Raw genomic sequence first — 11,355 nt, forward strand, 5'->3', positions numbered from 1 at the left:
TACCTACCTACCTACCTACCTACCTACCTATCTATCTATCTATCTATCTCTAAATATATATATATGTATGTATGTATGTATGTATGTATGTATGTATGTATGTCTGTCTGTCTGTCTGTCTGTCTGTCTATCTATCTATCTATCTATCTATCTATATCACTATTTATTTTTCTCTCTGCATCTCTTTTTATTTCTTTCTATCTATCTATCTATCTATCTCTAAATATATATGTCTGTCTGTCTGTCTGTCTGTCTGTCTCTATCTATCTATCTATCTATCTATCTATCTATCTATCTATCTATCTATCTATCTATCTATCTAATCTAATTATATTTCATACTACCCAACTACCAATCTCCCTCAAAGAGGGACTCTGGACAGTGTACAAGTTTATACTCCCTGGACTGAGGAGGAGGGGGAAGAGGAGGAGGAGAAAGAGGAGTAGGAGCAGGAAAAGGCGGAGGAGGAGGAAGAGGAGCAGGAAAAGGCAGGGGAGGAGGAATGAAAGGGGGAGGAGGAAGAAAAGGAAGAAAAGAAAGAGGAAGAGGAGGAGGAAGAAGAAGAAGAGAAACAAGGAGCAGGAGGAGCAGGAAAAGGCAGAGGGAGGAAGAGGAGGAGGAAGAGACAGGAGGCGGGGGAGGAAGAAAAATTTGCATAGCCCCCACAATTTTTCAGCTGGTTTCCATCCAAGCAAAGCGATGGCTTTGTGATCCAACCATAGACAACCACCTCACACAACAACAACAACATCAAGAACAATCCTTGAAATTGGAAGAATTGTTGGCAACCCTTCTCGGTCAACACTGCCAAGGCCGCCTCCGGATGCATTCAATTCCTCTCCCACGTTGATAAACTTCGGTTCGGGAGGTGGGGGGGGGGGAGCGGAATACAAGTGGAGCTTTGATGAGCTGCTGTGTTCCACCACAAATCGTAACAGCCACACCCCAAGCCATAAACTCCATCCTGATTCTTGGAATGCAGAAGTTAGAGAAGGCGCCTGGGCCCAGTTTTTGGCAAGAGGAAGGGCCCAAGGAAAGATCCCATCATCACCAGATGGAGTTGCCGAGGGCCAATATCGTAGGCGGACGCCCTGGGGTCGTGGGGGGGGTGGCGTCCCCCTGTCGAAATGCACACAAAGCGTTGGTCTCGTTGTGATGTACTGAATGCATCCGACGGTCTCCACAGCTGTCCGATCTTTGCAAAGAACCCTTCCGGCCGCTGGATGCCTGCCAGATGTTTTGGCCAGGAACTCTAGGATGATCAGAGAGGGAGCGCAACGTGTCTGGAAGGTCTCCAGGAGAGGAAGAAGGGTGGCCTGCTAGATCGTGTGAACAGCTGACCCTCCAAAACCGCTAATGGTTTTTTTTTTCTCTTTATTTCAAGCTGTTCCATGAATTCTGTTTTACAGCAGGAGTGTCCAATTTTGGTGACTTTCAGACCTGTGGACTTCAACTCCCAGAATGTCCGCGGGTTTTAAAGTCACCAAAATTGGACACTCCTGCTTTACAGCTTAATTGGACTTTTCTGATCTCAATCAATCAATCAGGATAGAGTTGGAAGGGACCTTGGAGGTCTTCTAGCCCAACCCACTGCTCAAGCAGGAGACACTATACCATTTCAGACAACTGGCTGTCCAGTCTCTTCTTAAAAACCTCCAGCGATGCAGCACACCCACAACTTCTGGTGGCAGGCTGTTCCACTGGTACATTGTTCTCACTTGTCAGGGAATTTCTCCTTAATCCCAGGTTGGAATTAAGCTGATCGATTAAGCTTTAATTAAGTTAATTTTAATTTAATGAAGTTGGAGCAAGCTGGTTTGTTCAACCCTCTGGAGTTATTTCCCATCAAAAGCGTTCTTCTTTAACAGGGTTTGTTAACAAGGTATTTATCTCAGCCGTGTCTCTCTCCCATAGGAAGTCCTGCTGAAAAGAGCAGCCGATCTGGTGGAGGCTTTGTATGGGATGCCCCACAATAACCAAGTAAGTCTCACTACCCTCCCCCACCCCCGGCATTGGGGAAGAGCAGAGGGAGGCCAGCAACATCCCACTTTGGTTTAACATCTGGTGAACATCAGGGCAGGGTTGTTCATGGTCATTCATGGGTCTAGTTAACCGATGCCCCAATGATGTTTAGTGGTCCATCGCTGTCTTCTTGGTCCATCAGGTCTGAATGGATGAAACAACCAGGCTCTGACTCAAACTTAGCAAGTCCACATACCTGGGGATTCCACCCCTCCTTATAAATCGTTTTATTTTTATTTAATTTGTTTTTTGTTTTGTTTTATTATTTTAATTTTCCATATGGCACATAGCTCCTAAGTCATACAAAGAGAGCCAGTTTGGCATAGTGCTGAAGGCGCCAGGCCAAAAACCAGGAGACGGTGAGTTCTAGTCCTGCCTTAGGCACAAAGCCAACTGGGAGACTTTGGCTCAGTGACCAGGAGACGGTGAGTTCTAGTCCTGCCTTAGGCATGAAAGCCAGCTGGGTGACTTCGGGCCAGTCACCAGGAGACAGTGAGTTCTAGTCCTGCCTTAGGCATGAAATCAGGCTGGGTGACTTTGGGCCAATCACCCAGAGAGAGATTGAGTTCTAGTGCCGTCTTCAGCATGAAAGCCATCTGGGTGACTTTGGGGCCCCCACCAGGAGACAGTGAGTTCTAGTCCTGCTTTAGGCATGAAAGGTACTGAAATAAGGTGGAATTTGCTTTCCAACCAAAAAGGAAAGAAATTCGGTTGTCGTGGTTCAACTTGTTCCTGGTTAACCAAGGATCTACATCGAGGATCTCTGGGTTTTGTCAGCTATACCTGGTGAAGGTAAGGGATGGAAGTTGGGCCACCAGAGATGGCCTCCAAGACCAGAGGGAATTATTTCTCTGGATCTTTTTAAGGCCACCTGGAGGTTATCTGAGTTTTTTGCAACCATACCTGGGCGAAACAGGCAAAGCTACCAAGATACCTCCTTGGGACACAGAAATCCCAACCTTTTCCCACCTGGAACCTTCCAACCTTGCTAGACTACAAATTCCCACCATGCCTCAGGCCCCCAGGTTGGACAAGGACCTTCTGCAGAAGATTCATTCCCCAGCTCCAGCTGGCTGCAAACACATGAAACACACCCCAACTTGCAAATCCAGCTGTGGACCTGCAGATGTGAAGACACTTGTTTTTGATGCAAGATCCCAAGATTCCCAGAAATCCAATATCTCTCCCACCCACCCACCCCCGTTCTTTATCTGTGCAGATAATTATTTCCATTTCTTGGATCTTGCTTGCTACCCTCAACACACACACATACATACAAACACAAACACACAAAGAGAGAGAGAGAGACAGAGACAGAGAGAGAGAGACAGAGAGAGAGAGAGAGACAGAGACAGAGAGAGACAGAGAGAGAGAGACAGAGAGAGAGAGAGAGACAGAGAGACACAGAGCGAGAGACAGAGAGAGAGACAGAGAGACACAGAGAGAGAGACAGAGAGAGAGAGACAGAGAGACACAGAGAGAGAGACAGAGAGAGAGAGACAGAGACAGAGAGAGACAGAGAGAGAGAGAGAGTGTTTTCCCCAGAACTTTGCACTGCTCTGGCTGGGCGCCCACAAACATCTGGCTCCCAAGCCAACATCTGTTTGTCATCAGGAATTCCAGGGCGATTAAGTAACCGGCTTCGAACAGCTCCCTGCTTCCTTAACCCCCCCTTCCCCCCACCCCCATGCAAGGTCCAGCCAGTGTTTTCACAGCTCAGTCATGGCTCCCAAACACCTGGGCGGATGTAGCTGTGATCCTGAGGAGGTGTCAGGTCAGGCCAAGCAGGTGAGAAGGGTTGAGGCCTGGCTACATGTGACGTCCATCGCTTAAGAAGGTGGAATTGCCGGGTGGTGCCCCACGCTAAGCTGGGTTGCCTTTAAAGTGGGGTAAGGTTGTCCATGCGAACTCCCCATTTGAGGCGGAAAAGGGATTTCCGAAAAGTAGATTCCCTTTCAATCTTTTTAGAACGAAGAATCCTTGGGCTGGAAGGGACCTCGGAGGTCTTCTAGCCCAACTCCCTGCTCATGCAGGAAACCCTCTACTGTCCCAGACACATGGCTGTCTAATCTCTTCTTGAAAGCCTCTGGTGATGGGACCACCCACAGCTTCTGGTGGCAAGCTGTTCCGCTGGTTAAGGGTCCTCACTCTTAGGAAGTTTCTCCTTAATTCCACGTTGCTTCTCTCCTTGACTCTCCTGATTCGCTCTAATTGGCTTTTGTGCCCTAAAGCAAAAATAGAAACTCACCGTCTCCTGGTGATAGACCCAAAGTCCCCCCAGCTGGCTTTCATGGCTAATGCGGGACTAGAACTCACAGTCTCCTGGTGATTTGGCCAAAGTCATCAAGATGCCTTTCGTGCCTAAGGTGGGACTAGAACTCACCATCTCCTTTTTTTTTCCTAACTTGATGCCTTAACCACTAGAGCAAAACTGACATTTTCCAGCTCCAGATTCCTATTCAGCTGACTGTGATCTGCAGTTCAGCGGTTCTAATCTGACCGGCTCAAGGTTGACTCAGCCTTCCATCCTTCCGAGGTGGGTGAAATGAGGACCCAGACTGTGGGGCCGATATGCTGACTCTGTAAACCGCTTAGAGAGGGCTGAGAGCCCTATGAAGCGGTATATAAGTCTAACTGCTATTGCTATTGATAGATAGATAGATAGATAGATAGATAGATAGATAGATAGATAGATGATAGATAGATAGATGGATAGATGATAGATAGATAGATGGATAGATAGATAGATAGATAGATAGATAGATAGATAGATAGATAGATAGATAGATATAGATAAATACTAGATACATAGATAGATAGATGATAGATATAGATAGATAGATAAGAGCCGAGGTGGCACAGTGGTTAGAGTGCAGCACTGCAGGCCACTTCAGCTGACTGCTATCTGCAGTTCGGCGGTTCTAATCTCACCGGCTCAAAGGTTGACTCAGCCTTCCATCCTTCCGAGGTGGGTAAAATGAGGACCTGGATTGTTGTTGGGGGCGATATGCTGACTCTGTAAACCGCTTAGAGAGGGCTGAAAACCCTAGGAAGCGGTATATAAGTCTAACTGCTATTGCTATTGCCCCCTCCGTGCCTTTTAGTGGATTTATTAGGGGATCATGACAGCTGAGTCTGTTTTTCCCCTCAGCGGTTGAAGCTGACCTAAAAGTCTTCTTCTCCCAGGGTCCTTCCATATTGAGGGAGGATTCGAACCTGGCTCTTTCCTGGTCCAAACTCCTTCCCCCTTTGGGCCCTTGAAAAAAATCTTCTTTTTTTCCCCAGACACCCTTCTAGCTCTCCCATCCTCTCTGCTTGAGCCCGAAAGGATTGTGCAGCACCCCTTCCCGGATATGCTGGGACTCCAACACCCAGCATCCCCAGCCAGTGGCATTCCCGACACTTTGGAGGGACTGCAAGGCTGGGAAAGGGAGTGTCCTGAGCAGCCGCCGCCACCACCATGACGTGGACTGATCTCTCGCCCCCAAACAGGACATCATCTTGAAACGGGCAGCCGATATCGCCGAAGCCTTGTACAGCGTCCCGCGCAACCCTAACCAGCTGACGTCCCTGGCCGGGAACCATGGGCACTCGGGCATGATGGGCGTCAACTCCTTTGGGAGCCAGCTGGCCATCAACATCAGCGAGTCCACTCAGGGCTCGGAACAAGGTAGGCCAAGGAAGTCCTCACTTAGCGACCTTTCATTCCCCAAATGTTCAAAATGATAAGAGCCGAGGTGGCACAGTGGTTAGAGTGCAGTACTGCAGCCACTTCAGCTGACTGCTAGCTGCAGTTCAGCGGTTCTAATCTCACCGGCTCAAGATTGACTCAGCCCTCCATCCTTCCGAGGTGGGTGAAATGAGGACCCGGATTGTTGTTGGGGGCAAATATGCTGACTCTGTAAACCGCTTAGACAGGGCTGAAAGCCCTATGAAGCGGTATATAAGTCTAACTGCTATTGCTATGATGAGACCGCTGAATGAAGGAACGTTTGATAGGTACTTGAACTTACGACCGTTGTCGTGCCCCTGCCCTGCCCGGTCGTAAGTTGGCGATCTGGGTGCCCCCGCAATTTGTTCAAAGTTTTGTCGGGTTGCCAGCGTGACTGCCATGTGCAATTTTCTCCGATGGCTTCAATGGGGAGAGCCAGGATTGCAGTCATTGAGTGAGGCGGCCACGGAGGGCATCTCGCTTGACAACTGCAACGGCGTACATTTTGGTCTCCGTTGCGGTCATAAGTCGAGAACGCCAACTACTGTCCTTGGAGCCATCCCAGCTGATGACGCCCATCGCATGAACCTCCTAATAATCTGTGGAAAGGGGGGGTAGACAACTCCTAAAGCTGGAAGCTCCGTTTGCCAGCCCACCTTAAGCGCCATCTGCTGGGGGTTCTTCTCCTCCCCAGTTCCCTGTGGGTCAGAGAGTACAGGTGGCCTTGAGTTATGACCGCAACCGAGCCCAAAATTTATGCGCGCTCAGTGAAACATCGGTGAAGCGGGTTTTACCCCCCCCTTTACGACTTTTCCTGCCACCGTTGTTAAGTGAACCCTTGCATTCGCTAAAATTAGCTACACGGCTAAGTGAGTTTGGATTCCCTGTTGACTTTGCTCCTCAGAAAGTCACAAAAGTGGATCGCGTGTCATAAATACGGGTCAGTTGCCAAGTGTCCGAATTTTGATCGGAGGGAAACTTCCACGCTCCCGAGTATGAAAAATGCGTCCCTTTTTTCCCACTGCCATTGTAACTCTAAACGAACTGCCGTAAGTGGAGGACTACCTGTATTTTGATTTATTTATTATTTTTCTCTCCGTCTGAAATTCCAGGATACCCGCGCAGCGCAAGCAGCGTCTCGCCCCGGAGCTACGTGCCCAGCTCCACCCCGCAGCAGAGTAACTACAACACGATCACATCTAGCATGAACGGCTACGCAGGCGCCACCATGACTGGTCTTGGGGTTCCAGGCTCGCCCAGTTTCCTCAACGGCTCCACTGCCAACTCCCCCTATGCCAGTGAGTATCGGGGCTGTGTGGTAGAGACCAACAACTGGGCACCAGTTGGATTCATTACTTGCTGTGGATTCCACACAATGTTGTGACAATGAGGCGGTTGGGGAGGGGGAGGGAAACCTGGGCCGGTCTTGTAGTCTGGGGAAGGCTCTGACGAGGGTTCTGCGTCGGAGGGAGAGGGGGTCCCAGAGCCGTCCGACAGTTATAACTACCTTCAGAGCAGAGGTGGGTTTCTGCTGGCGTTACTGTCAGTTCGGTTCGTGCCCAATTTGCAAAATAGATCTGCGCATGCGGAGAACATTGAAACTATCAAAAAAAAAACATGCCACGGTGACCAGGGAACCAGTTTGTGGGCGTGGCGAGCCTGCGGGCCCTACCAGTTGAGTTTGAGTTTGAGTTTATTGGTCTTGTATGCCGCCCACTCCCGAAGGATTCTGGGCGGCTTACAATAAACAAGGGAAGGGGGATAAATAAACAAAACAACACTTTAAAATACACAACATTCACAGTTTCCGTGGGGCTGGATGTTTCACAAGCCCCCCGGCCTGCTGGAGCAGCCAGGACTTGGTGGCTTTGCGGAAGGCCGGGAGGGTAGTAAGGGTCCGGATCTCCATGGGGAGGTCGTTCCAAAGGGCTGAAGCTGCGACAGAGAAGGCCCTCCCCCGGGGGAGTCGCCAGCCGACATTGGCTGGCAGATGGGATCCGGAGGAGACCTAACCTGTGAGATCTAATCGGTCTATGGGAGGTAATCGGCAGGAGGCGGTCTCTCAGTTCGGCGACCCAGTCACAATTTCCACTAACGGTTCTCCCGAACTGGTAGCAACCCACCTCTGTTTCAGAGTCAGACATCAAGTGAGGCAGAAGAACAGGTGGAGCCTGTTCCCAGTGTGCGCAGGCGCAGACTGAAGGAAGCAGCTAAGGAACAAGGGTCGACTTGGGAGTGAGGCCACAGGTGGACGGTGAATGGCCCCTCCCAGAGGGAATAAAAGAAGAGCGAAAGGGGAGTGGAGTTTGCAGGAGGCATTTAGTTCATTCCTGCATTTTTGCCAAGTATTGCGGCGTCTGAAAGATCTCGGCCTGGCCGCTCTCCAAGCCTGAGAAAGGTCGTTAATTGTGAGCTATCTTGAGAGACTGTGGGAGAGGAAAGACTTTGCTGGAGTTCACTGTCAATTAAATAAAAGGGGGCTTATCGGGACGAGGACTCGGCTTTGTGCTGCTGGGGAAGCCGATGTCCGAACCCTCTAATGCTTTTGTGCAAATTTGGGGGTGTTTTCTGAGCCAAGGGCTGTGTCGACCTCGGTGGTGAAACATCTCTCCTTGAAGCGAGGTTTTAAGAATCTAAGAATCTGTTTTCTTCTGAGCTGGATTGTTTTGCTTATTATTCTCACAAATAATTTGAGGCGACCAACCTCAAATCCCAGCTCATCTTTCTCTTCCTATTAACCCCGCGACAACAACAACCCTGTGAGGTGGGTTGGGATGAGGGAGAATGAGTGGCCATCACCCACTCATACAAGGGAAGAAGCTTCTGAATGGACTTGGATCTCTTCTGGAGAGACCAAAGATCTGGAAAGTCCTGGTCTGGGAAATTTCATTCTAGCTCCCCAGAAGACTCCAGTCTGTCCCCAAAACCGGACACCAGAGAGGACTTTGGTGGACTTTTGCATAATGGTGCAGAACGATGATGATGATGGAGGAGGAGGAGGAAGAGGAGGAGGGATGTGGGGTCCTTGGTGCTCTCTGAGCTTGGTGGTTTTCTTGCAGATGTTTCATGACCCAACTAGGGAACGCCATCAGTTGTAGAAGGGAGTGGGGTTGCAGGGAGGAGGAGGAGGAGGAGGAGGAGGAGGAGGAGGAGGAGGAGGAAGGGAGGAGGAGGAGGAGGAGGAGGAGGAGGAGGAGGAGGAGGAGGAGGAGGAGGAGGAGGAGGAGGAGGAGGAGGAAAAAGACTGTGGGGTCCTTGGTGCTCTCTGAGCTTGGTGGTTTTCTTGCAGATGTTTCATGACCCAACTAAGGAACGCCATCAGTTGTAGAAGGGAGTGGGGTTGCAGAGAGAAGGAGGAGGAGGGGGAGGAGGAGGAGGAGGAAGACGACGACTGTGGGGTCCTTGGTGCTCTCTGAGCTTGGTTGTTTTCTTCCAGACGTTTCATAGCCCACCTAGGTTATATCATCAGTGCTAGAAGACTGTGGGGTTTGCAGAGAGGAGGAGGAGGAAGCCAGACCCCTTCCTTCCTGGGACTCGAGACACCCACCCCCCCCCCCCCGTCTGCTGTACTGACGTGTATCCTTCTTTCCCCTCCGCCCCCCAGTCATGCCATCGAGCCCACCCCTGGGGGCTTCCTCCACCCCCGCCGGTGTCTTCTCCTTCTCCCCGGTCAACATGATCTCGGCCGTCAAGCAGAAAAGCGCCTTTGCCCCCGTTGTCCGGCCCCAGGCCTCCCCGCCCCCCAATTGCACCAGCGCCAACGGGACCGGCCTGCAAGGTAAGTGGGCTTCTCTTCAAACCAGACTCCCCACCCTGGTGACCCTTGCAATCTCACCCTTATGGCACAGGTAGCCCTCGACTTACGACAATGCCTTTAGTGACCGTTCGAAGCCTTAGTGGCACTGGTAAAAGCGACATGGTCGTTTCTCACACTTACGACCATTGCAGCATCCACATGGTCAAAATTCAGACGCTTCACAACCGACTCGTGTTTATGACGGTTTTAGTATCCCGGGGTCGCGTGGTCCCCTGTGGCGGCCTTCCGACAAGCAAAGTCCGTGGGGAAGCCAGATTCACTCAACAACCGGGGGACCGACTTAACGACTGCAGTGATTCGCTTAACAACTGAGGCAAGAACGGTCGTAAAGTGGAGCTGACTGAAGAAATGCGGCACTTCAGAACGGAAACCTGGGGCTCCATTGTGGTCGTACGTCGAGGACTACCTGTATAATCTAGGACAGTGTTTTTCAACCTCGGTGTCAGGGCTTCCAAATAGCATCCAAAATTAAATCAGAGTCCAAGGCAAAGGATTCCTCAAAGTTCCAATTGATGAAGAGAGCCACGTTGGCACATCTGGGAATCTGAAAGCTTCCCCCCCCCCCAGTTGAAAGTTCAAGATCTTGCCCCCACACCCACAAGCCCATCCCATGGTCCAATCTCCCACTGCCATGCTGGCAGCTTCCACCCATCCAGTTCCGGTCAGTTGCAGAGGTGCAGAGACAAAGGATGGCCTTGGCTTTCTAGGAAGAATGTTGTTATGGCTACCTATCATCTCACTCCGTACAATCCCATTTTCCCACCATAGAAAAGGCATAGCAGAATAATAGAAAGTGTGGCAAAAGAAAAAAAAATGGCTGTACGCCTGACTCTCGGGCACTTGAAGAGGGGTGGACTTCAACTCCCAGAATTCCCCAGCCAGCGCATGCATGCGCTGGCTGGGGAATTCTGGGAGTTGAAGTCCACCCCTCTTCAAGTGCTCAAGGTTGAAAAACACTAGTAGAATCTACCCTTGGCATGTTGTAAACCAGGAATTTTTTTTTTTAGGTTTTTAAAAATAATAATTACAAAATATGAGATGTCTAAGCAGAGAGCCTTTCCGTGAAAGAAAGTCGAATTTGCCCTAGAGGCATCTTCCATCGCCCCCAAAGTGGGTCCTAGATGGACAGGAATAAACACACTTTTGGGGAGAAGCTGGGGGGGGGGGCTCCCCTCTTCACCCCAAAGGGCTGTCAGGCTGGCGGAACGTTGAAATGTTCTTTCGCGCAGCTAAAGCTGAAATTCCTCTCCTGGTTTTCAAAATGAAGAGCTTTCAGCCAAGCGGGGCCTCAATGAGGACCGGTCTGTTGTCTGGGCTGACCGGTAACGGAGATTTGAATTTCCCCAAACCCTCCGTGGACAGTGTTGTTTCCAACTCAGCAAAGTCCACCAAGAACTGCCCTACCTCCTTTCCACGAAGCTGAAGAGCTACCAGACGAAGCAGCTTCCTCCCAGGGATTTCCTTGTGGTGCTTTTTCCCCCCTGCCCCCATCCCCTTCCTTCAGAGCACCTTAAATCTCTCCTATGAGGAAAGGAAATGGGGGAAATCTGCAGGATAAGGTGTTTTATGGAGAGGAATATTTCTCTTGTCTTCATAGCGTCTCAAGTGTGTCTTTACTGCAGTTTTTTGTACTTTTCTAACTCTTTTTATCTTTATTTCTTGGCTTTCTCTTTCCTTGCTTTTTCCTTCCTTCCTTCCTTCCTCTCTCTTGCCTTTTTCTCCCTTGCTTCCTTCCTTCTTCCTACCCTTCCTTCTGTTTCATCTGTCTCATCCATCCTTCCTTTTTCTCTTCTAACTTCCTTCC

At 50.1% G+C, this 11,355-nt stretch overlaps 1 protein-coding gene across 1 annotated transcript in view; it reads left to right on the top strand.

Annotated features, from left to right (window-relative positions):
- LOC116513285 (transcription factor COE3-like) overlaps positions 1 to 10,877 on the top strand; it is a 77,392-nt gene extending 66,515 nt beyond the window's left edge. The window contains exons 13-17 of the mRNA XM_032224302.1: positions 1,915 to 1,980; positions 5,515 to 5,692; positions 6,847 to 7,032; positions 9,339 to 9,512; positions 10,819 to 10,877. Of these exons, the coding sequence (XP_032080193.1) occupies positions 1,915 to 1,980; positions 5,515 to 5,692; positions 6,847 to 7,032; positions 9,339 to 9,512; positions 10,819 to 10,877 (663 nt within the window). The remainder of the gene's footprint in view (positions 1 to 1,914; positions 1,981 to 5,514; positions 5,693 to 6,846; positions 7,033 to 9,338; positions 9,513 to 10,818) is intronic.
- Positions 10,878 to 11,355: the final 478 nt, after the last annotated feature.

The sequence above is a fragment of the Thamnophis elegans genome, chromosome 9 (genome assembly GCF_009769535.1).
Source record: "Thamnophis elegans isolate rThaEle1 chromosome 9, rThaEle1.pri, whole genome shotgun sequence".
Classification (NCBI taxonomy): domain Eukaryota; kingdom Metazoa; phylum Chordata; class Lepidosauria; order Squamata; family Colubridae; genus Thamnophis; species Thamnophis elegans.